This window comes from Hibiscus syriacus, unplaced genomic scaffold (assembly GCF_006381635.1).
Source record: "Hibiscus syriacus cultivar Baekdansim isolate YM2019G1 unplaced genomic scaffold, ASM638163v2 tig00109908_pilon, whole genome shotgun sequence".
NCBI classification, from domain to species: Eukaryota; Viridiplantae; Streptophyta; class Magnoliopsida; order Malvales; family Malvaceae; genus Hibiscus; species Hibiscus syriacus.
Genome location: NW_024062525.1, coordinates 45,565 through 72,379, shown reverse-complemented (window position 1 = coordinate 72,379; position 26,815 = coordinate 45,565). Strand labels below are relative to the sequence as shown.

General features: G+C 34.4%; 2 protein-coding genes and 2 pseudogenes across 2 annotated transcripts; 3 read left to right on the top strand and 1 right to left on the bottom strand.

Moving 5' to 3' along the window:
- Nucleotides 1–344: 344 nt before the first annotated feature.
- Nucleotides 345–8,287, top strand: LOC120210094 (protein MEI2-like 1). The gene is given in 17 exon segments (XM_039208901.1): nucleotides 345–472; nucleotides 1,260–1,423; nucleotides 1,644–1,689; nucleotides 2,975–3,223; nucleotides 3,675–3,965; nucleotides 3,968–4,098; nucleotides 4,227–4,385; nucleotides 4,538–4,654; nucleotides 4,740–4,888; nucleotides 5,189–5,271; nucleotides 5,384–5,785; nucleotides 6,031–6,190; nucleotides 6,192–6,674; nucleotides 7,186–7,270; nucleotides 7,400–7,468; nucleotides 7,602–7,781; nucleotides 7,957–8,287. Coding segments are annotated over 16 exon segments (2,982 nt in total). The 5' UTR covers nucleotides 345–472; nucleotides 1,260–1,345; the 3' UTR covers nucleotides 8,257–8,287.
- A 657-nt stretch (nucleotides 8,288–8,944) lies between these two features.
- LOC120210095 lies at nucleotides 8,945–10,626 on the top strand (annotated as a pseudogene).
- A 3,676-nt stretch (nucleotides 10,627–14,302) lies between these two features.
- Nucleotides 14,303–15,735, top strand: LOC120210092 (ethylene-responsive transcription factor ERF113-like). The gene is made up of 2 exons (XM_039208900.1): nucleotides 14,303–14,725; nucleotides 15,088–15,735. Exons 1-2 carry the CDS (start codon nucleotides 14,587–14,589, stop codon nucleotides 15,657–15,659), a joined length of 711 nt encoding a protein of 236 aa, XP_039064831.1. The 5' UTR covers nucleotides 14,303–14,586; the 3' UTR covers nucleotides 15,660–15,735.
- A 5,801-nt stretch (nucleotides 15,736–21,536) lies between these two features.
- On the bottom strand, nucleotides 21,537–23,877 carry LOC120210078 (annotated as a pseudogene).
- Between the last annotated feature and the right edge of the window lie 2,938 nt (nucleotides 23,878–26,815).

The window sequence follows — 26,815 nt, the reverse complement described above, 5'->3', positions numbered from 1 at the left end:
TCTCTGTCTCTCTCCCTTTCTCTCTGTTTTCTTTCCCCAAAAGAAAAGAAAAAAGCGCAGCAGTGAGCGACAGGCGAGAAACCAAATCTCGCCGGAATTTCGCTCTCTTGGTCGCCGGAAAATTTCATTTCTTTTTTCTTCCCACCACCAGGAATCAAGCTTCCAAAAAGGGAGCATATATATATATATATATTTTTTTGAATTTCGTGTATGGGTTTGTAATTATGGTGTTGTAGAAGAAAACAAAGAAAAAAAGGAGGAAAAAATCGTCTCTTTCATGTGGTGAGTAATGGCTTGCAATAGAAGTAAAAAGATGCTGAGATCCCTTCTTCTGTCTTCTTCCTTTATGCTATAATTTATTTTTTTCTTTTCTCTCTCGATTTTGCAAGGTATTTAAAAAATTTAAATTCCTGTTGAGCATCAATGCATAATAAAGGTTGCATACAGAATTTTCAGAATTTTGATTCAAAGGGTAAGGCTTAGTTTCTGTTTTATTTGGGTCAAACTTAGACAATTTTGAGGGCCTTTTAAAATTTTTACCTCAATTTTGCTAGTAAAGTTTTGGAATTTAAGCCTTTCCTTTTAACAATTTTATTCCCTGGTTTGATCAGGAGTTTTTGTAGAATATTGTTCTTAATGAGTGAGAAAAAGGGTAATTTAGTAGAGAATAGGCTGTTTTTGAGAAATTCAAAGTTGGGTTTAGCTGATCTGGTATTTAACCTTTTGATTTTTAGGGTTCAAGTTGCATAGATTTTTCCGTTTAGAAAAACGCGGGGAAAAATGAAAGTAGAACTTTAATATGGTGAATTTATTTTTTTTTAAATATAAAATTCACCTTTTCCTGTGTTCAAAACTTAGGATTGATGATTTTCTTTTTAAAATTTTCTTACCTTTTCTTGGAAACCAAACAGTAAATTTTGTTTGGTTGTTGGTAGGTAACCGGCTTTCCTTTTCATGGTACATCTTGTTTCAACCTATTTGAATTATTAGAAAGAAAATAACTCCCGTTATGTTCCCTTAAAATCATTTATAAGTTGCCGATTTCTGAAGAAAGTAGCTAGCTTTTATCTCATTTTCACTCTTTTCAATGATATTTGATAGATGAGTAATAAAACCGTTAAGAATTAGAATTAATGCATTAATTTATTGATATCTCTTATGAATTTCTCACCCCCTGACATTTGTGTTGTTATTCTTGTATTGTGAAAATAAGTTACTAGGTTAGTAGTTTATTGACTTGGAATTGTTGAATGTAGTAGGATATGGCGATTACCTTAGAACGGATCCTCAAGTGACAAATTTTCCGCTTTTTGTTTTTGAGATTTTCTGGTGTTGAAGCTGAACAATGCCCTTTGAGATCATGGATCAAAAGAATGCATCGGCGTCATCCCACTTTTCAGAAGATGTCCGTTTCCCAACCGAGGTACTCTTGGGCATAATAATACCACCCAATTCTATTATTTAATTTGTATTTTGAGTTATTCTGGGTTTTATATTTCTTGTTTTAAAGGCTATTGCAGGGTTCCTGAACTTGCTCCTTTAAATATTATTTGTGATCTGTATTTTTATTTTGAAACTTTTAAGTCCCTAGTACCAAAAAAAAAAAAAAATCGTGTTGCTTTAATATCAACTTCTGTTGGCAGAGACAAATTGGATTTTGGAAGCCAAATACCATGTCTGATAACCAAGGTGAGAACAGTGCCATGAACGACTGAACTGCTGGTTCTGTTTGCTGTTAATTGGTTTATTTAAATGCATGTACCTTTAGACCATAAGAGGGAACTTTTAGCTTGCCCATCATTAAAATTAATGAAGATCGATTCAGTCTCTTGATTACTTGGAGAAACTGTGGCCCCTAACTTGGTGATTTCATGTGCAATAGATTAAAGAACCATAGTTAAATCTTTGCAATTGGGTGAACAATCCAAAAGATTAATCTGTTTAATTAAATTGATTGACCATTTAAACTGGCTGTCAGTTTCTGGTCAGTAGGACTGGACCATAAGAGGGAACTTTTAGCTTTTGCCATCATTAAATTTAATGAAGATTAATTGGTCTCTTGATTACTCTGAGAAACTGTGGCTCCTAACATAGTGATGACACATGGAATGTATTTAAGAACCACAATTAGCTTTTACTATTGAGTGAATAATCCGAAAGATTGATCTACGTCTGGTTCCAACTGTTATGTTTTCTGTATCAAAAGGATTCCTGGGTCCATCAATCAGAATGTTAAGCATATTTATGATTGCCTTTACAATTGAAGTTGTATCATGGAAATGTGGGGTATCTTCTTTGAAGCATTTGTCAAAAGAATGCAGAAATTTGCTTGAATTATTCTTAATGAAAGCTTGACTACTGATGGTTCTTCTCAAGTACCTCATATGCCTGAAGCACTAAATTGCCATGGGGGAATTTGTTATCTATATTGAGAAATTTTATTTGGTTGTGCTGAATAAGTATATGTTGGTTTCGAGTGAGTGTGTTTGTTTCTTGCTGCAAATATATTATAGATTAATCCGTGGCCTATTATTTCCAAAAGTGATCGAAACATATTTATAAAATTAAGAGCCAAACGTTGGTGTCCATTGTAGTGGGGTTTTCCCCAGCTTCTGCAAATGCTTAATTTATTGTCACCTTTCACCCATCTACAGATATTTTTTGGAAAATGAGTTCGTCTTATGAGATAACAATTAACCTTGATTAATTTAGTACCCTTATTTGGCATAGTCCTGATAGATATATGTTTCTTGCTTTATGGATTTTTTGTTGGTGTCACATGTGAATATTTGGAAATCATTCATAATCTTCTGTTCTTACAAATGTAAATACCTTATAAATGTGGAGTAGTTCGCTTTTGACGTATTACCTATAAATCTCAGATCTTTTGAACAAAAATATTGCAGGCTATTTTCTGTTCAAAAATTTTTCATGGTTATCTTCCTGTCTCTGAAAAAGCTTCTGGCCTTTGCAGACAAGAGGGTTCTTTCTTCTCCATCAAATCTGGCTAGAGATCAAGAAGGAAAGTTCGACACCAGTTGGAATGGAATTACCAACTTATCTGAGCCTTCATGGAATTCTGTGAATCATCATCCAAAATCAGTATCAAATATGCATGTGCAACCAGTGGTGAACTTTAATAGAAACAGCAGCAATGCCAATGTGATCCAGCATGAAAGTAGTCTGTTTTCAAGTTCATTATCTGAAATATTTAGTAGAAAATGTAAGTATTTTTGTCTGTGTTTCAAACTGTATGGTAGTTTTGAACATGTACATACATGTATTCCATATATGCGGTGTTTCTTCCCTGCTTCTCTAGTATTAGATGCTTTAATTGCTATTATATTTCATGGTTTGATTGATGACTGTTGTTTCCTACCATAAACACAGCTCTAAAAGAAAGTATGTAGCTGTTTTAATAAAAATCATGTCATCTTCATCCATTGTGTCGATCTGTTCACGTATATATTTCCATAATTCCTATTTTTTCTGCTAGAGGTTCAACCAACTCATTAGGGCAATTTGCAATCTGATGGATTCAAAGTAGAGCTAATATCTATTTTTTAACATGCGGCATTTCCTTACTTAATATTTTCCTAGTTACTCATGGCCTTTTCTAATTACCCTATTGATAAATTTCATCTGTGGTTTGCTTTGCTTTTATCTTTATGCAGTGAGATTATTGGGGAATGATCTATCTTGTCAGCATGCCAATAAAGCTGCTTTACACTATGAAGAGGAACCTCACAAATCTATGAAAGAAATTGAGGCACAGACTATTGGAAATCTCCTCCCTGATGAAGATGATCTCTTCTCTGGAGTGATTGATGAATTGGGACTTAATACACATGCCAGTAAAGGGGATGAGTTAGAAGACTTTGACCTATTCAGCAGTGGCGGAGGAATGGAATTAGAAGGGGATGATCACGGATCCATGGGTCCAAGGAACAAAGATCTCATCGAGTACTCAACGGTCAAGGGGGTTCCAATGGTTCAATTGTTGGTGAACACCCATATGGTGAACTTCCTTCTAGGACACTTTTTGTAAGGAACATTAATAGCAATGTTGAAGACTCAGAGCTAAAGTCTCTTTTTGAGGTTTGTGTTCCCTTTCCATCTTATACTATTTATTGAGGCTTTGTGCTAGAAAATTTTCCTCTATCAACTCCTTTTGAATCGCTACATGTTCCACTAATTAAATTGACTAACCTTTTACCTTTTGTCAGCAATATGGAGATATCCGAACTCTTTATACTGCCAGCAAGCATCGTGGGTTTGTTATGATCTCTTATTATGATATAAGGGCATCCAGAAATGCAATGAGGGCTCTGCAAAATAAGCTATTGGGGCGTAGGGAACTTGATATACATTATTCAATTCCAAAGGTATGGCTTTAACCATTTTGTTCTGGATGGTTACTGTTTACTCTTGTCATTACCCTCACTGCTTTTATCACCTTTGTTTTGTCTAATTGTTGCATCTTCATGTGAAACATTGCTGCTCTATATATTTAGTTTTTTTAATTTTATGAACTCAGGATAATGCATGTGAAAAAGATGTAGATCAAGGGACACTGGTGGTTTTCAACCTTGATTCCTCTGTTTCAACGGACGAGCTTCAACGAATATTTGGTGCTTTTGGGGAAATTAAAGAAGTGAGAAATTTATTCTTTCAGCTTCTTAATTTCCTTATTTTTCTGACGATAAATGTCTAATTGATGATGTTAATTTGCTTTGCAGATTCGTGATGCTCCAAACATGCATAATCACAAAGTCATTGAGTTTTATGATGTTAGAGCTGCAGAAGCTGCTCTTAATGCTCTGAATAGGAGTAACAGTGCCGGGAAACAGAACAAACTTGAACCAAGCCGTCTAGGCGGTATTAGGCGGTAATATAAACTTTTGCTGCTTTTTTCAAGTTCTAAAAAAATGTTTTTGATCTTAGCTTCTGAAGGAATTTGGAACATCTGAAATTTCCTCTTTTCATGGTCTGTGAGAAAATCTTTTATTACTTTTTACATGATGATGTCATTTCATTGCTTCTGTCTTACTTTGCCACGAGTATGGAGTTGGTCAATGATATGCAACAGTTTTCTGGACCCCTAATATTCTTTTCATTGAAATCTTATTTTCTTATTTTTTTTTTTGTTGCCTTCATAAGTTCTAGTGAAATGTAGTTCCTTTTGCAGTTTTATTCAGCAGCCCGAGCAGGAGCAAGATGAACCTAATCTTTGTGGAAGCCCTTTTGATAAGTTGTCATCAGGACACACTGGTATGCTTTTCCCGTAAATTCTGCAGTCTGATCAATTCATTATTGTTGTTTGTGAGAAAATGTTTCTGTTTCTGTTACGTCATACGTCTCGATTCCTTATGACTTTCTACAGAAGTAATTGCATCTGGTGGCATGGATAATGGGTTTTCCCAGGTGTTACATTCAGTTATCCAGTCACCTGTTAATACATTTGTTGAACCTCATCGAAGTTCGACTGTTCCTATTAACCTAGCCTCTCCAGCAAGAGTGGCACCTATAGGCAAAAAAATAAGTCCTCTGGAGCCCAACCATTCTACGGATGAAATGAAATATGCTAACCAAGGAGTACCAAGTTTCCATCCTCATTCCTTCCCTGAGTACTATGACAGCTTAGCCAATGGTATTGCGCTCAACTCTCCAAGCACCATAACAAACATGGCTAGTAGTGCTGGTTCCATGATGGTCGAAGGACTTGACAATAGGGACGTTTGCAGAGTAAGTTCAAATGGACACCTGATTGAACCTAATGCTGGGGGTAAGTTCAGTTGATTTGTGTATCAACATCAATGAAACATGTTTTTGTGTATTTTTATTGCCTTCATGGGTAACTTCCATTATTTAGTATGCTAATATTTTTGATAAATTTCACAATTCATTATGTTAAAAGTTTCAGGTAAATTTTACCCTTTCTATTCTTGAATTGGATTATTCCTTACGTTCCAGGCTTCAACTCTTGTTTTTCCTCTCTCTGACTTTCTGTTGCTAATAAATTCTTTCTAGTTTTTGGGTCATCTGGAAATGGAAGCTTGCCAGTTAACGGAAATAATTTCATGTGGAAGACCAACAACTCACACCAGCAGCATCCATCAAGTGCCATGGTTTGGCCAAATTCACCATCATTTGTCAACGGCCTTCATGCTTATCGCCTTCCCCACATGCCTGTTTTCTAGGGCTCCCCCTGTAATGTTCAATGTAGGATCACCTATACACCATCATATTGGCTCAGCACCTCCTAATTCTGCACCCTGGGACAGGCGGCATCCTTATGCCGTGGAGTCTCCTGACACTTCAGGTTTTCACCTAGGATCTCTTGGAAGTGTGGGTTTTCATGGAACTTCACCATCGCATCCCACGCATATTGCATCCCACAACATTTTTTCTCATGTTGGTGGTATGGATTTGATGAAAAATGGTGGGGTACACTCTCCACAGCAGATGTGCCACCTTTACCCTGGCAGGAACCCTATGATTTCAATGCCAACATCTCTCGATTCTCCTAATGAACGTGTTAGAAACTTCTCACAGCGTAGAAATGAATTGAATTCTAGTAATGCCGATAAGAAACAATATGAACTTGACATTGGCCGCATCATACGTGGGGATGACAGCAGAACAACGCTTATGATTAAAAACATACCCAACAAGTATGTGAGCTGCTCTTCTCGCAGATCCGGTCAATTTTATTTTCAGTTTGTTGTTTCTTGAGTTGTTTGCTTTCCTGTTAAAATGATTTTGTTTCATAGTATCCTTTTATAGTCAAAACTTTCTTATGTTCAAATAATATTGCTTGATGAATGACCTTAGACCCATAGACATTCTGATGATGATTAGTAGTCCTATGCCTTTAAAATCTCATTGTTGTTCAAAAAGTAGTAATTGTTGATGAACAACCGGTTTTACAATACTGAGACTAATTGACTGATGGTTTCAGATTCATTCAATTTGGCATTTCTTATAATATTGTTGAAGCAGTTTACTAGAGGTGTTTTTAGACTTGAATAATTTATCCGGTGCTGTGCTTGTTTTCGTTCTTCCGATTTATTGATTCCATCCAATAGTAAGGTCATTAATTGTAGTAAATTATCTTCTTTTCCACATCTTCTCTTTTTTCATATGATTATCTCCTTAAAAGAAGCCCAATGGTGATTTTTGCAGGTACACTTCAAAGATGCTTCTGGTGGCCATCGATGAGCACTGTCGAGGAACTTATGATTTTATCTATTTGCCAATTGACTTCAAGGCAAGTTGACTTAATTAGTTAATCAACAGTTTTTCCAAACCATGACAAGCTGATTCTTGCTTGGACATTCTACATGTACTTGTAGTTTGATGTGTTGCTAACCCTAAATTTTATTAATGTTATCTGCAGAACAAATGCAATGTGGGTTATGCATTCATCAACATGATCGATCCACAACAGATCATTCCTTTTCATAAGGTTTAATACATGGATTCTATGTCACTATTATCTGCTGTTTATGCAGATAATATCATCTGCATGTCTAATTGCATGTTTAACTATTATTTTCATAGATTAAAGCTAATCGGGTTGAATCAATATTTCTTTTTAGGTGTTCGATGGGAAAAAATGGGAAAAGTTCAACAGTGAAAAGGTGGCGACTCTTGCTTATGCTAGGATCCAAGGAAAGGCTGCTCTTATTGCTCATTTCCAGAATTCAAGTTTGATGAATGAGGATAAACGTTGCCGCCCTATTCTCTTTCATACTGATGGCCCAAATGCTGGTGATCAGGTAAAATCATCTTTTTTTACGGCATAAACAAGCTCGATGCATTTCTTTTTTTATCTTGTTTCCTGAAACTTATAATGTAGTTATACTTTTGTGGCATTTCCTCTTATTATATTGGCAATGGAGAAGGATGTTATTTTTCAGTCTTCAAGTCCTACTTTGTTGTTTGTTTATTTAGGAGCCCTTTCCTATGGGTAGTAATATTCGATCAAGACCAGGAAGACCTCGAACAAGTGGCACCGAGGAGAACCACCGCCAAAGTAGTTCTTCGACTTTAGCTAACGGGAGGAATTTTCCAATGGGGCAGACTCGGGTTCCTCAAAGGAATCTGATTGAGCAGTCCGCTTATCCAGTTCTAACTTTCAGAGTACCAAAACTTTATATACCCTACTCTGTACACGGGGGTGGCTTGATTATCTTTTTGGCTATAGAGAAGCAGTTTTGTGAACCAAGTTGCATGGCCGAAACAAAGTTGTAATTTTGTCGTTCTATCGATTTTTTTTCTTGTATCGATAGCCCATTTACGGGTGTATTCAAATTTTGCGTAGTCAGTTCCTGGGGTGTACGCATGACTTGTGGGATCCTTCTTGTATCCAAAGTTAATGTGATTTCATTTTGTCCCCGAGGTTTCGGAATCCTACGAGTCCTGCAGTCAGTCTAGGTGGGTTGTTGTTGCTCAAAGAGAAAGAAAGAGACGACATTTTTAAGTCGTGGAATTTTGAACCTCTTGTTTATTTTTTGTAATGACATACATTCTTCTTCTTTCCTGTTTTGCCTCTTTATTTATATATCCTTGTTGATTTAGAGTACAGTGTCTAAAACAGACTACTTGGTTCTATGGTGGATTCTACCCGAACATTGGAACTTGGGGGTTCGATACTGCGAAATTCTGTTATTTGCAGGCTGTTCATGGGAGTTTCGATAAATGAGAGCGTTGAGATGATGGCATATAATGATATGTTTGGTGAAGAAGTTATTGCACTTGGTTGTGTTAGATTTTGACAACGGCGGGTTACTAAATAGAACAAAAATGTAATATTATGAAAATAATAATAATTGGGTGACTAAAACTGAGCTTCAGAGATAGGTGGGTGACTAAATATGTAATTATTTTCCAATTTTTAATTTTTGTATGTGCAAGGCCGAAAGGGCAAACCCACTGGAAAATGCAGAGAAAAGCTTTGTTATTACAAATCTCTCGGTTCAACAAACTCCATTGCGATTCAATCAAACCTCCTCCTCCTCATCTGAAAAGACCCAAAATTTCCCTTCACTCACCGGCAATAATGGCGATCCTATATATTCAGACGTGCCCAAGCCACGGTCAGACAAGTCCGAAAGGAAACCGTACCCGACACCCATAAAAGAACTGATTAAAAGGGCTAAACAAGAGAAGGAATTAAGAAAATCCCAACCCTGTCGATTAGTCGAACATCCACCCGCCAATGGGTTGTTGGTCCCTGAACTCGTCGACGTCGCTGACCGAGTCTACCGAGCTCGTCAACTCATACTCGCCGGCTTGTCCAAACTCGTCCAATTCATCTCAGTTCAATGATGCAGGCAACTAGAAGAAAAAACTCATCTTTTTCGATTAAAATGGGTTTAGATAAGATATTGATTTTTGTTTTCTTTTTTTTGGGTTAGATTTTGTTATGAGGTTCATATTGGAACTGCGGGTCATGAAATCCGTACTTGTACCGGTCCAAAAAGTGGTTCAAGGAGTGCCACTCATGTATGGAGGAAAAAGGGTGAGTGATGTGATCCCCCTCCCAACAAAATCTTTCCATCTCTATGATCGTGTTGTGAAATCAAGGGTTGTTCATGATGAAAGTCATAGTCCCTCGAATCCCTGCAATTCTAGAGCTTTGTATACAAGCTGGCGTAGATGTTGAGAACCCTTCGAAGAGAAGAACAAAGCCTGTATACTCTATAGATGAAATGGAAAGCAACTTGTTTTTCAAGAATGATAACCACTCTGAAGTTGGTGTATTGACGAGGGAATCGAATTTGGAGCTAAATGATGAAGATATTAACCTGATAGAGTTGAGTATTAGGACATTGAATTCGTGGTTTGAAATGATAGGAGGTGCGAAGAAGATCATGGAGAAGTACGGTGTCTGGACGTGCGGGTATTGTCCGGAGGTTCAGGTTGCTCCTAAAGGACATAAAGTTAGGATGTGCAAAGCATCGAAGCACCATTCTCGAAATGGCTTGCATGCATGGCAAGAAGCTACTATTGACGATCTTGCTGGTCCTAATTATGTCTGGCATGTTTGTGATTTGAACGGTCCTCCCCTGCGTATGATTTGAAGAGATACTATGGTAAAGCCCCTGCTGTGGCGGAGCTATGTGTCCAAGCTGGTGCACCTGTTCCGGATCAGTATAGAAGTATGATGAGATTAAAAGTGGTTCCTCCTGAACGTGATGAAGTTGATCTCGTGGCATGAATTTCTGTTGTATGAGGAGGTATCTCGTGCATTAACCAATGATCTCCCGAAAAAACCTTCCGATCCTAGGTTTTTACAGCTAAATTGTCACTGTTGTATTGGATTTACTACTAACCAAGCCTCAACAACTCAGCCTTCATGTTTTCAGGTTTGAAGTGTCACTTTCATCTCGAATGCTGAAATTACAATTCCTGATGTCCTTATGACAGCTCCTTCCATTAGCTGCATATTTGAAATAAGAATTTCATGAAAGCGATCGAATTGGTCGTGCCTCTGAAATGGTATAAGCTATGGAAACATCAGGTTTAAAGAGGGAGTATATGTTTAGGGATGAGCATAAGGTAGCTTCTCTATTCAAGTACCAAATTTTTTGTGCTCTAGACCTATTGTAATTACAAGGTGGTGGGTCATTTTTACTCTTCATATTTCTGTATCTTCTGGCTATGTTTTTGGTTTATGTTCAAAAGGAAATAGAAATTATAAAAGATATAAATCTTTTTATTTGAGGTCCAAGATTTAAGTCCTATATACCAATTTCCATCATATTCAAGTCTTAGTTTACTTATACAAAAATGCTTAAATCTCCATGTCCAATTTACCTTAATTATGTTGCTTGGATTTGGGTGTTAGTGTTGGATATAGTGTGTCCAACATGAGTATATTTAATCTTTTAGAAGTCTTTCTAGTACTTAGAAGGTGTCCGGATGTGAGAAGCACTGATACTTTAAAGTTAAAATAGTTTCAGATTTATAGTTATTTGTACATACCCACATTTTAAGTTCGGATAACATACGTCATCAGTATTTTGGATGATCAGCAGAGCTATATTTCTAATACACATTGTTTTTTCAGGTGAGGTTCATGATCTACAGCCATTGTCTTTCTTTTTCTTTGCATGAGACTGATAATTCTTTCTTCAAGTTCAATCAATAACTGAACAATAATGGAACATTTTCATGCAGCCATTGCTGCTTCAATTTCAAGCTGTTGAAAATCAATCAGGGCTACCGTTTTCCGAAGTGTTCATTCACATTCTCGGGTCTTTGAGTTTTTTTAGTAGGTTGAACTGACAGGGTTCAGCAGGAAGGCATGAGTCTAAGCCATTTCTAAACAGTGGATCCAAATGTGATTAGGGTGCAACTCAGTTGTCTCTAGGATTGAGCAGAGGTTGGTTATATTTAGTTCGATTATGTTGGTTTAGATTGAATTAATCGGTTTCAATAGGTTAGCTCAGTTATATTTGGATCCAACTATAGTAGGGACACACGGTTTGCTGACATCAAATTATCAAATCTTAGAATCGATTTCACTCGCCATAATAAATGAATAACAACATTCCCTATTATAAAACTACGATAGGGTGGGTTGTTTTGACTGACGTGAACAAATCTGCTGTTTGAACAGATTGGCCAGTTGGAAGTTGAGAATGCTATCCCCAGGAGGAAAGTTGACTCTAGTAAAGTCTGTTATAGTAAACCTTTCTGTTTACTTTCTCTCCATTTTCGAAATGCCACTGATTGCGAAATTTACTTGGGGAGCCTCTGAAAAGGGTTCCATTTACTGAGTAAAATGGAAAGACGTATGCAAGCCGAGAGAGGGGTCAAGCCTCGGGGTTTTGGACCTAAAGTAAAAAAACTGAGCGCTCTTGAACAAGTGGATTTGACGATATGGCTGTGAATCTAGTAGTTTGTGGAGGAGAGTTCTGGCTGCAACATAAGAATTATCACAATTGAATGTTGTTCCTGTCTCTTGAGAGATCCCCAAAAATTCTTTTGTGGATAGAATCAAACTAGTTCTTGGTGATGGAAGCCTCATAGATTTCTGGTCTAATCATTGGCTCGGGAATTATGCTCTCAAGGATGCATTCCCAAGAATTTTCGCTCTTGCTGTTAACAAAAGTGGCAAGGTATGGGAATTCGGTTCCCATTGTGCCTTGTGTCTCAACTCTCAAGGAGGAGTCAGTTTGTCATCTTTTTTACCATTTCTTATCTCCTTGAAATTATACAACGATGATATCATCTTTAGGGCATTCATTGGGTGATGTCTGCAAATCTTAAGAGCTTCCTTGTCTGAGCTAACGCTCTATCAGCATCCTATCCTCCTCTGGTCTGGCTTCTTTGGTATGATGTGGTCCATCTGACTTTTTTCTCAATGAAGTTGTAATTGCTGGTTTGCGGATTAGCTTGTGGTGTGAAGGGACATGGTCGGAATCTGTCAACTGTCTTCAACATTTTGTTGTGCCTTCCTGCAGCAACGCCTATCCGCCCCGCCCCAATAAGTCAACTCGATGTTCCAAAGATTCAACTTAGATGCTCTGTTGGAGAAGCATGGATTGGGGGGGGGGGGGGGTTCTTAGAAATTACGGTGGTAAGTATCTCATTCGTTTCTCTAAGTCAATTGGTCCAGTGTGGAGCAGAGTTAAATGGCATCAAAGAAGCATGTCTGGTTTTTAACCTCTCAAAATGGGTTGATCACCATTACAAATTACTCATTCAATCTCACTGTAGCTTAGTTGGATCAACAATCCCGCCTCTACAGTTCTACACTAAATTACGTTTCTGCAACGTGTCTCATTCACAGGTGATTCATACCAATAGGGATGGAAACCTCGATGTGACTATTTTAGCTAATGATGGAACGTCATGTATCTTTCTTGTAATCAGGGATAAACTGGGACCGGTTGTCCCTAAAAGTTTTAAGTTTTTGTATTTTTTTTTTGTATTTTCGATTAAAATTTTGTTTTTGTCATTTCTTATAATATTATAAGTTCGCTCCTAACGTAAAATCTTTGATACGTTTCTAGTTGTAATGGTTTTGAACTCGTGTTTTAATGGGATCAATGTTAATAACTTTGGCTACTCTTTTGCTCTCCGGCTGTGTTGATTTAGACTTTTGAATCAAGTTGTGAAGAGATTTTTAACTAGACATGTTGCTTTAACATATGCCGTGTATGCGCAAGGAATTATTGCTTTAGTCATTGTTCAGCTGTAACCTAAAGCATTAGCAACCTTATCTAACTACTTTCATTAATCTTGCCATTATAGGTTGGGCTGGCCCTTCCTTCTATATTTAAACCTATACTTTTAAACTTACATATACTTAAACTATATTAAACACTTTAATTAAGAATTTCATTACAGCAATATCTTCTAATATAATTATTCAATTTTAACGTATTTTAACTTAATTTTATAGGGTTGATTTTTTGTAAAATCGATATCATTTCAGATTTTATTAAAAATAAAATCAAATCAGAGTTAATTTATGGTAAAAAAACCTTCCTTTCAATATAATAGTATAATATCCTCTTTACATTTAGAGACAATTACTATAACATCTTTATTTATATATTTTTCAATTATCTCTCTATTTTATCGAATAAAAAAATTATTTGTGTTAGATCGTATTGGATATGACAAAATTTTACCTAAAATTTTAGTCGTATGAAAAATAAATAAACACCGAATTAAATTAAAATCAAATAAAATTTTTAATTTTCAAACGAATTCTGAACAACCAAAATCTAACCCAATCTACAATATTTATTCATAATTATAGCAATAATAATACTAATCAAATTAAAACTTAATCAATTAAATTAAACTTGTGAATTCCAAATCCGAACAATTCCCTTATCCTCAAGAGACCCCTCTCTATAAAAGTAATTATGTAATTTTACACTCTTACATACAAGGGGCTATTTGTGTATATATATATATATATATATAACATTTTCATTTTTGGGTACGTCAAACATAAATTAACTTTATAAAATATAAGTATTTCCATACTTTAAAACCATATATTTCATTAAAATACACTTTAAAAAATGGATAATAATAGTTTTGATTTTCAATTATATATCATAAAGGAAAGACACAAATAAAGAGAGAAAGAAGAAAAGGTCTACAAATAAACTTGATAGGGCATGAGGTTTCAGCATTTTCAGCTATCTTCATCCCTTGTTCACACTGTCTTTTAATTAGGGCATATACAAATCCACAGATACACCACGAAATCCCCCTTTTCTCCACTCTTCTTTTCCCTTCATTTTCTACTTGATTTCACTTCCAATATTTTAGTTCTTTTCTTTTTAATTTCCATGCTTTTTGCTTTGGTTAACCTGAGAAAACTATGTGTATATATATATATTGTTTGGTTTGTTGGTTTTGCATGATACATAGAAAAAGACCATAACCAAAAAGGGGAAACCTTTCAAAGGCAAAGTGGATCGACGACAGGGGAAGCGGCCATTTCAGTATTCCGGTCATGAACCGGAAGCGAAAGAAGAAGAAGCCGGAGGTGCCGGTGCCGATGTCGAACATATATTTCCGGTCTACTCAGCTAGGTCTCAGCAAGACATGAATGCTATGGTTCAAGCCCTAACTCAAGTTATTGGAAACAATAACAATAACCCACTTGTTCAACTTCATGATGATCATGATCCCAGCCCCACTGATCAACAAGACCAATCTCATCATCAACAAGCTCAAGCTCAAGGTGTGTCTTGATTTTATGTGAATATTCATAAGCCCTAATATATAGTTATATTTTCTTCAAAAAAAGAAAAAAAAAGAAAAAGAAAAAAGATAATATAATCACTAAAGAGTATGTGGATTCACTTATTTTTCTTCCTTTGCGGCCTGGTTCAGATTACAGCCGTTATTCATGTTCTAACTCGACACGTATCTTCGGTTTTTTCCCATTTAAAAGCTTGAATTTGAAGTTATTCTTTGATTCTTTTTTTTTTTTTGGTTTTCTTTTTCATTACAAAACACATAAGAAACAAAACATGTCAAACTCAAATTAGTTAAAGTCTGAATACGATGTAGATTGTTTAAGACTTTTTTTGTTGTTGAAAGGGAATGCCCGGAGAAGACACTATCGAGGAGTAAGGCAAAGGCCATGGGGGAAATGGGCAGCCGAGATTCGTGACCCCAAAAAGGCAGCTCGGGTTTGGCTCGGAACGTTCGAAACAGCTGAAGCAGCGGCCTTAGCCTACGATGATGCAGCACTTAGGTTTAAAGGAAGCAAAGCAAAGCTTAACTTCCCCGAAAGAGTTCAAGGAAGATCCGAATCCGGTAATTTCTCAAGTCGTCAAGAAATTGAACGGACGGTGGCGGCGACGGCGACACTACCACCTCTTTCTCAACCAACGTATCCCAATATTTCTCAGTATGCGCAGCTCCTCGGTGGTGGCTCAGCCACTCCTTTCAACTATGCTATGCCAAGTGCAGCCTATGGATCCTGGCCAGCTTTTACTTCTCAGTCGTCATCTTCATCTTCCGCAACGTTATCATTTCAACAACATCAACAGCAACAACAAGAACAAGAATATTTGGGTGGATTTTCATTGCAGTTCGGTCGTTCATCGCCAACTTCGGATCATCCCGAGAACACGAGAGATTATCATTATTACTATTCAAGGGAATAGAGTAATATTTAAATGATGTTTTGTTTTTAAACTTTTGCATGCATTTCGTTTCCTTATAATGTTTGTTTAAAACCCTTATTTTCCTTCAAGTTTCCACCCCCCCAAAATTCCATAATCGTTGGTTTGATCATAATTTCACGTATTTCTTTAAGCTCTCTTTCTAAAGTAGGTTAAGCTTGAGCAAAAATGCAAAAAAATTAGGGTCAGAAATGCATCAACTGCAGTTTCTTCACATGCAAGGAATCTGTAGGTTTTTTCCATATCCACCGCCTTGTAGATACTAGTCCGAAATGATAGCCTTTTCGGAACTAGCAAACCCAGGTTATATCCTAACATCAATGCTGAATGTAGAAATAAAGGTAGGTCACATCATTAACTTTTGTTGTTTTTCGTCTTTATTAGGGATGAACATGAGATCCGAACTCGACGGGTTTCGACCTGATCCGACTTGATCGGGTTCGGTTTTTTTAATTTCGGGTTCGGATCGAGTTGGATCAGATTTTTTAAAGGTAATGTTCAGATCGGATTAGATTCGGGTTTAGGTAAAAATACCCGACCTGAAAAAATAATTTTTCCTTATATATTTATGAATAATTACAATAATATCCTCTATATATTATTTTTTCCTATTAAATCACTGTTTTTATTGAATAAAAATAATATTTTTATTATTATTTCGGATCGGATCGAATTCGAATTTTACCTTAAAAATCAACTCAGGTTAAAGTATATATTTTTCTGGTCAGATCGGATGAAGGATGTAAAATTTTTGGATCTGGTCGGGTTGCCGAAACCCGACCCACACCCATCCCAACTCTTTACCAACATTAATCTATTGACCTGACAATTAACGGTCAAGATAACTTATAACAAACAATAATCCCACTACTAAACTAACAAAATAATCTTAGAATCCCTTTCTGTATTTGTAGGGATACAAAGATTGACCATTGGTGACTTTTAGTCCAAAATAAAAAATAAAATCTTATACCATCGTTAAATCTCTTTATCGACAATCTATTTGAACACACTAAACCTCGACTTCATGTGTATACACATGTTCAAACTTTGCTTTAATCATATGGAAGGATACTCGTAGCCATTGACGTAGTCAAAGCTACAACGCGTTTAATTTTAATTTTTCTATACAGATCAAGGGTAATTATCTCACAATTTTGGCCCAGTTATTTATCCATATCTATAATGGTAGTGGATTTCTTTTACTTTCCGAGCCTGCCACGTGTCATCAATCAATATTTTAAAAACGAAAAAAAAGGGAGAACACTTGATAACTTTTAAAAAAAATCATCATCTCAAATTATGTGTTTATCCATTAATTAAAATTATTATAGAAATTATATTTGGAGGTATCTCACAAAATTACTCTTAATCTATGTTAGATCAACCTATTATCCTACCTCCCCTTATCTCATATGAAAATAAGGTAAGCTAATATATCATCTCTTGCTTTAAAAGCGTTTCACAGTGCTTTTCTGTTCCTTCTACGAAGCATTAGAGGTAGGGTTTATGCGGAGATAGGGTACTTATATACCAACTCCTACGTACATCGCTAACTGCAATTAAATATATTGGACTGTTCAATTAAAACATTAATTAATTATCCCATCCTCCCAAATAATTTAAAATCTATTTGATTATAATAATGGAAAATTAATTAACTCAAGTAAATTAGACTTAAAAATATATTATTATTATTATAAAATCCTGATAAAAGATTAATGATATTATGAAAAAGAATAATATTGCCTATTATTATAATATATTCATCAACGAAATGATACATCATTTTTTATTAGTCTGTAGTGATTTTAAGGTAATATATGTTTATAATTTTTTTAACCTATTGATAACACTCATACACGTAAATCCAGCTGCTCAAACACAAGAATTACTTAATAAGTTCATGATACTTTTTGATTATAAAGACGTGAGATTTGGGTTAATGTTGTTATTAATATATTATTATTATTAATCAGAAAGAAAAAAAATGAAATGCATACGTGAGATTACTTAATATATTGTTTTTTCCCACTCATTATGAGATACCACTTCTTTGTATTACCAATGTTTTCTTCATTAATGCACAAGAATTTTATAAAATTTATAAGAAATTTTGAAGTAAAACATGAGAAGAATAATAAAGAAATTAACTGCTTAATTATCAGTTAACGTACCTGAAACTAATACATAATAAAAATAATATTTATTATCTTAACAAGAGGTAAATCTAGAACTTGTTTAGATATGAGTAAACTTATAACACGCAAACTAAGTTCATTCATCATATTAAAATACGCGATAATTGAATCAATACCTTAGCCAATACACCTTATAATAGTGATAAGTGATCTAGAAAGACGACTAAAGACATTCATAGAAAGAGGTTAATTCTTCACACTTATATATGTGATTTTTTTAGCACAAACCAAGTGACCTCCGTGGTAAAGAAATTGTTGTTATTCGTTGAGGACCCGGGTTCGAGCATCATAGATGCCAAGAGTGTGAGCGTTCAATATTGAGAGGCTGAGAGTTACTTTGAATAGATACTACCTTGTACTTACCCCAAATATATTATATATATGTGTGTGAGATTTTGAATTCTCAAAGACTTAAGTTGGTATAATTTTCAAATATCAATTTTGAATAAAATAGTTAATTTTAATAGATACATATGATTTTTTACCTAATTTTATGTACTAATATATTATTCAATTCATCGGTCGTTTTGAGTATTACAAAAATTATTATAAATCAATCAATTTAATTTATCTCATATTTATTATTAAACTCTAAACAATCTAAATATTATTTAAAATAATAATTCTAATAAATCAATTAGTAATCGATAATGTATTATTATTTAATTAGATATAAAATTAGGTGAATCCTTTATGTACAAAGCATATATACTTACGAGTATGAATTAAGTGATCTCAGTGGTTAAGAAATTATTGTTATCCTTTGAGTTTTCGGATTCGAGCATTATATATATAGGGAGTATGAACATTCATTGTCAAATGATTGAAGAATCTTTAAACATATACTACCTTATATTTACCACATATTTACCCATAAAAAAACATATATACTTATGAAAAGAAGAAAAAAGAATCCACGTGCGCGAATACTTTGAGTAACCACATTTCAACCTATGATACTTGTAAATACATTAGTTTAGAATCCACGTGTGCGCGGATTGAAGAATATATTACTTAATTTATGTTTTGGTCATCCAACAATTATGTTTTTTAAAATGATTTCTAACATTACTTTTTATTTCTATTTTGATCTCATACCGTTTAAAACTTAACAGTGATGCTGACATGTTATTTTTTGTAAAATTAATTTTCAGTATTGACATGAAATTACCTTAAGGTGGCATTTTAACATTATCATTAATTTTAAACAGTAGGTGACCAAAATATAAATTAAGTAATAGATGAGTACCCAAAACATTAAAGAAATCTTTAGGTTATAAATTAAGGGTCTCATTTAATAAATTGCACATGATTCCTTAAATCTTTGATTCGCCCCCACATATTTAATGGACTCATATTTTTTAAGTTAGATAATCTGATCCTTCTCGGTTAAGGACGACAATTCCGACCGTAAATTCTTATATTTATAAACATCCAATATATTTTATTTTATAAATTTTTAAAAAATTGGTGTTTAGGGGGTACGTATGAAATTAAAATCTTTATGGACCATTGATGAAATGATGTTTTCTTATCGATAATGTTATAATAAATTAATTTAATTTTACATGACGCTACAGAAGTAATTCATGTATGTTTTAATCACTTTAACATCATTAAGACGTGTTTTGGAAGCTTAATTGCGTATTTTTATACTTTTTATGATATTGCAATTATTCTATGAATCAGTGGTAATGCAATATCTTATCTTTACAATGAATATTGTAATACAATATATATGTGTAAATATTTATTGTTCAGTTGAAACTAATATCTACAAAAAGTGAAATAAGTGGAGATAATTAATTATTAGGGTAAAAATATCTTCAATAAAGAATGGAAATCATCATTAGTGAAAGAATTATTTTCAAATAGAATCTAAAAACGGAAGATGTTATTATATATATATATATATTAAACTGTTTTATTATGAAGTGATTACAAAGTTTAATTTTTATATACATATATATATTCTATAAATATAATTGTTAGAACTTATAATTTTTAAAAATATTATTTTTCACTTAAAAAATGATTAGATGAGTTAAACGGATATATATATATATATATTTTAGTAACCTATAAATATTAAATCTAAAATTTATTTAAATATATACAGAGACATAAACACAATGATAACAACCTGTGAGCCCAATCTCCACGGCGCGTGCGGGAGATGTGAAAACGGAAGGAAAGCAAAAGAGTGAAGTGATGGGATAACGGCAGAACCGAGTGTTGGGGCGGCTGCCATGCGCAGCTGAATTCTCGAATGTTTGCGGTGGGGGGTCAAACTTGGCGGCAACTTCGCCTTTTCCCTGTTTCTATTTCACATCCGTTTCCACTTGTTTAAGTGTTCTAGCAATCATCATATTACATTCAATGATCCAGACCCTAAAACTGAATGAAGGAATAAAGTAGATATGAGTGGGGAAACATATTTAATGAGCCGCTAAAACTGATGAACCGTTCCACGTTCGAAAAAGAGCAGGCATGATAGCTTTCTGTCAGGGGAGGCGTTTCTGAATTTTAGTCAACACACTTAATCTTATTGTGCTTGAAACTATTTTCATCACAAAATTTTATAATATATATACGTTAGATGAAGGTAGGCATGGTTAATATAATTTTTGATCAACAAAAAATGACGTTAATCATTATGCTGTTGGTAGTTTATTTACAGTGTTAGTATTATAATTTATGCAAGGATTAAAGTAAAAATAAGTACCTAAATTATGCTCTATTTTTTTTAAATACCTAAACTATTTATTTTTATCAAACTAAGTACTTAAACTATTATATTTAATCATTTTAAGTTCTATTATTCTTTTAGTTAGAAAATTATTTTTCAACCAATAAGACGTTAACACGTCTCACAAAATTAGATACTTGTTTTGACCAAAAATATATTTCAAGGACTTGAGCTAAAAAAACCTAGTTTAGGGACTTATTTTGAAGAAGAAAAAAAGGTAAAATACTTAAAATGATTACATGTAATAGTTTAAAGATTTATTTTGACAAATAAATAATTTAGGTACTTAAAGCAAAAAAAAGTATAGTTTAATATTTTTTTAGTTTAAGCCTTTACGAAAAAGGAAATCTCAGCTTTTCATTTTTTTTTCTCCCCCACCAATTTTTTTTTTTAAATTTTCATACTAACTTCATTGTTATTCTCCAAGAATTGAAAGCAATAATGAGTGTCAAATCTCCAGAAGTCAAGTTGTGCTCCGAAGAATTACCTTTATAAAGTTATCATGCATATCAGTTACAATGATCTTTTGGACGCGGATCAACAGTTCTAAACAGGTAAGGTTCACACGTTAGACAAAGAAATAAAGTGCATTGAATCTCTGTAGAAGACTTGGTCTCTTCAGCTGTTACTTATTTCGTCTTTTTCTTCGAACATTTGCTGATTTAAGCAGACACCTTGTTTTTATACTTTTGTAGGCCCAAACCCTTGTCCTAAAATACCACCAACAATCATCGAATATTATAGGAATCATAGATGAAGACGAAACAAAAACAATGACCCCATCCAGACCTAACCCAAGTATTAAAGTCACCTTTTGTCCCTAACTTTCCAGGAACAACCCCCCCTCTTTCACTTTCACATATAAAATCATCTTCAATCCAATATATCCCTTTCAAAGATATGAAGGAATTTGTACAAAAATAATGCTAGAATTATTATTAAAAGTATATGTTAGTTATGCGGGAATAATGTAGCATGTTCATTATATCCCATCACCATATTTTGCTCCATATACTGCTGTCATGCAATAAACTCGGCACACTGCCTATCTGACTTCCAAGTAGCTAAAAGCTATTGCTATCATTTGATCTAATTGGATTATAGTAAATGGTTGCTATAGATATTGTTAACACAAGCAGCATCTCTATGAGCTCATGGAGATTCAAAAGGATTTTCAATTAACAGAATTGAGCGATCGGTGTGGGTGTTACACGTTCCACCAAATTATACATCTGGAGTTCCCTGAGCTTCCTTTTGGTATACTGCTTCTAAACATTCTTTAGCTCGATGAACCTTTGACTGAAGGTAAAAGCTCCCGTTCTTTGCGTTCTGCTCGAATAAGTTGTCGTATTTCTGCATGTAGCTCGTGGAAAATCTTTCATCAAAGCTTCATAAAAAGGATGGTATAGTATCAGAGGATAATAGGTAAAGCTGTCTAGCAAACCTTCAGATTTCCTCCCATGATGAATGCTCTGTCACACCTAAAATCTGCCTTGCTTCCGGTTCAGCCATAATTTTGCTTCCTCTCCTGATGTTCTGTATTGTTTCTTGAGCAACACCAGATTTTGAGGCATCTGCAATCAAGCGCAAACCAGTAATGGTCAATTCAAGGATTTAAAATCTAGAATACAACTTTTGTAAAATACAAGGTTATAAAAAATATTTTTTTATTCTTTTAAAAACACCATAAACAGAAAAGTTCCAACTCCAAGCCTTGACACGAAAGAAAGACATACTTGCAAGAGCCTGACGGTATGCCTGAAATACAGCCCTTCCCAATATTCCAGAGCCCATAACAATCAAGTTCGCAAGAATTCTTGCCGCCTACACAAATACATGAACAATTAATCAACTGTCTGATAACGTTTTTCTGTTATTTTAGTTACTGAGAGTGAATAAGCAGAGCACATACTATACAACATACTAGATCCTTGAAGGTGAGAAAATATAGGGCAAAAAATAACAGTTTTATACACCATCATAAGGTTATCAACATGCTATTTCAATAGGAAACTAAATATAGGGACAAAAAATACAAGTATTATATATATATACACACACATACCATCATAAGGTTTTCAAATTCCAGAAAACTATTTCATCATCTTGAATAATGTGGTAAACTGCTCCAAAATATCAAAATGAGAACATAAAAGGAAAGCTCGGTCCATCCTAGGAAACATGATAAGCAATTATACTATATCCTAATCAAATCCCTAAATCAAGTCTGATAGCTTGATTCCTGGAATGCATTACCCGTAAAAATGTTCTTGCCATGAGATTTGGGGGGAAAAAAACTAATATCTTCGCACCCAAAAACTTGTATCTGTATTACCAAGAATTGTTTGTTCGTCAACATGGATTCTTAACAACACAACTCAAACAAACATGATATCAATATGCACATATAAGATGAGAACTTCTGAAGATATTTCAGCGGGTCATGTCCAAGGAGACTAATTCGCGTCATTTTTAGCATTAATATAAAGAACCATCTTATTTAGTATTGCTTATAGATTCACTGTCAATTTAGGGGTATTGTGAAGTGTCGTTTCAGTTTTGGGGTATACTCGGTGTAACCGGTTAGGGTTCTCTTGTGCAAAAAATGTTAATGGAATTCTGAAATTTCTTCCCCTTTCTTCCGGTTCATTGCTTTCTTCTTCTCTTGCCTACTTTTCTGCATGTTTTACTATCAATTGTATCAGAGACAACCAAATTACCAACATCGAACAACATTCCCTTGATGCAAAAAGTTCTAAAGAAACCACTTGGAGGACATGAACAAGTGCTCCCTAACACAACTTATTTTTTTTTAACTTGCCTAACATTCTCAGCATAATAAATAAGGATTTCAAGCAAAATATCACCAAAAGGATACCCTAAATTGTTTAAAATTAATACATCACATTATTATTTACATCTGAAAATGACAAATTCCATTAATACTTTTAATACGAAACCTATGAAGTAAACAACTTCAAGAAAAAATATAGGAAATATAAAAATAAGGGTTCAGATTCATTCACCATAGCTGAAGATTAAGGTTACTGTTGATGATAATTCGGTATCCCCAAAGACTAAAACTGCAAAAATATCAATAGTGTTAAATGGTACTAAAATGTTAAGAAAATTTAGAAAAAATCATGAAATAGAAGATGCTGAAGAGGGAGATACTATCACTTACATAAGGAGACGTGAGATCAAAAATTGGAAGGGGAGAAATGGTGAGGGGTTTTAGTTTGATTATTTTTTAGGGTTTTTGAAGGGAAGGGATGAAAATGAGAAACTTTTGAGAAACAAAGTTGGGCTTTGTTTCGTTAAATCGACAAATCGATTAACTTGGGCCAGTTATAATGAATTGGGTTTGGAATTAATAATGTCGGTTATTAAAAGGGTAAACTACACAAATGGTTATTAATGTTTGATTAATTTTTTTTTTTATTAAAGTTTCAAAAATAACAAGTTGACCATTAATATTATCGATTTATAATAAATCAGTCACTTGTCATTCAAAATTGTTACTGCAATAATAAAATGTCGACGTGTAGTGGTAGACTTACTTTTTGGAATCATTAGGTTATATTTAAAATCCATTCTTTCTCTCTCGTCAACAAGACTCATTTTTTCTCTCTAAAATTTGTTCAATCTTTCTTAATCTATACATAACCAAAAGCAGAACCATTTTCATTGTAACTATTTTGCCTCTCAAAGAACTAAGCCGAGAACGGAGAAACCTGACAATTTGCAGCTTTGTTATACTTATTTACACAAAGGAGAAGGGAGAGGAGAAATTAACAAGTCGAATGAATCAAAAGGTAAACACAAGTTTTAGAGATGGAAGTTCTTGATATTATAGAGTTTGTGTGAAAGTGGAGATTTTTTTGGCTCATGTGTTGAAAGTCATAGCATCCGGCGGCTGCTTTTGGTCAAAATTGGGCAATTATTTTTGTTGAATTAAGTAAGGGATAATTATAATATTTAGTCATTGAACTTTAGGGTATTTACAAGATTAAGTCCTTAAGCTTCAACTATAAATACCCTACCCCATTTAGCTTCAAACCATCCCAAATCATTCTAGCTTTCTCCCAAAACTAGAGAATTTAGAGAGTTTCTTGAGAGTTGTTTTCTCCTTGTTAGATCGAGAGAAGTTGTAATTCCTATTTTCTCATAGTGAAATTCTTCTACCGTTGCCCGTAGTTTTTACCCTATATTATTTAGGAGTTTTCTACGTAAAATTTATGTATTATTTATATTCATTTTTATTTTCTCAAATTATCAGTTGAGATTTTGCTCTATCCTATAGCCGTATTCCGCAACAATTGGCATCAGAGCCAGATTAGAGTGTGTAATATCTACTTATTGTCTTTGTGGTTGCCACCAAAAGGTGGATCCTCCAACATAAGAAAGTAAGAAGGTATTACTCATTCTTTGAAGGTTCCATAGAACTATTCAAGATAGTGAAATAGTGGGAGATATCTGTAATAGAAGCTATGACAACAAAATTTGATATTGAAAAGTTCAATGGGGAAATTTCTCATTGTGGAAATTGAAGATGAATGCCATCCTGAGGAAAGACGGTTGACTAGCAGCTATCAGTGAAAGGCCGGTAGATTTCAAAGATGACAACAAATGAATTGAAATGGACGGGAATGCTATGACACACTTTCATCTAGCATTAGCAGATTAAGTATTGTTAAGCATCGAGGAGAAGAAGATAACTAATGAGATATGTGATCATCTTACTAAATTGTACGAGGCCACATCGTTGCATAATAAAATTTTCCTTAAGAGGAAATTGTACACACTCCGTATGCCAGAATCTAATTCAGTGACAGAGCACTTAAACACACTGAACACATTATTTTCTCAGCTTACATCCTTAAGATGTACAATATGAGAACAAGAACGTGCTGAACTTATACTTCAAAGTCTACTTGATTCGTATGATAAACTCATCATCAACTTGACAAACAATAATGTCACCAGTCTAGTATTCGATGACGTTGCAGCTGCTGTTCTACAAGAAGAAAATCGGCGCAAGAACAAGGAAGACATACAAGTAAATCTGCAACAAGAAGAAGTGTTTACAACGATGAGAGAGAGATCAACGGAACGTGGCCAAAGCAACAGTCACAAACATGGTAGATCGAAGTTGAGAAGTAAGAAGAATTTAAAGTGCTACAACTGTGGAAAGAAGGGTCACTTGAAGAAGGATTGTTGGAGTTTAAATAAAAACTCCAATCCACAAGGCAATACCGCAAACACTTCAGATGATGAAGATGCTCTATGTTGTGAAGAATCAACCACCGTGGAAGGTAGAAAAAGATTTGCAGATATATGACTCATTGATTCGGAAGCAACATATCACATGACCTCAAGAAGAGAATTGTTCCATCAATATGAACCTGTCTCAGGAGGATCTGTGTATAGTTGCAATGATCATGCCTTAAAGATCATTGGCGTGGGAACCATCAAATTGAAGATGTATGATGAAACAATTAAAGTTATTCGATATGTGCGGCACATGAAGGTGTTCCGTAGAGCGCTTGTGGTGATGAAAGGCAGAAAGATAGCAACAAACTTGTACATGCTGAAGGGAGAGACTTTGCTAGAAACAGAAGCCTCTGTTGCCTCATGTAGTTCAGATTCTGCAATGCTATGGCATCAGAAACTTGGACACGTCAGAACAAGGAATGAAAGTCTTTGTAGAGTAAAATCTACTTCCAAGCGTAACAAATGTATCACTTACTTTGTGTGAGCATTGCATAACAAGTAAGTAGCACCATTTGAAATTCAACACATCAAATTCTAGTGGCAAAAGTGTGCTAGACCTGGTTCATTCAGGCGTATGGCAAACACCAGTTACATCCCCAGGCGGAGCAAAATACTTTGTCTCATTTATTGATGACTACTCCAGGAGATGTTGAGTGTACCCTATTAAGAAGAAGTCATACGTGTTTTCAACTTTAAAAAACTTCAAAGTGCAGGTAGAACTTGATTATGTAAATAAGATCAAGTGTTTCAGAAAAGATAATGGAGGAGAATATACAAGTGAAGAATTTGATGACTTTTACTGTAATACCCCAAAAATTTAGATTATGACCAAAATAGAAATTTTGAAAGTTTGATGGTCAAAGTAGAAAATTGGTAAAAAGTTTGAGGAATTAAGTGATAAATTTCCTAAACAG

Coding starts and splice junctions, on each gene's coding strand:
- LOC120210092 (XM_039208900.1), top strand. CDS start 14,587: ATGAATGCTATGGTTCAAGCCCTAACTCAAGTTATTGGAAACAATAAC. Junction 14,726..15,087: donor TCAACAAGCTCAAGCTCAAG/GTGTGTCTTGAT, acceptor TGTTGTTGAAAG/GGAATGCCCGGAGAAGACAC.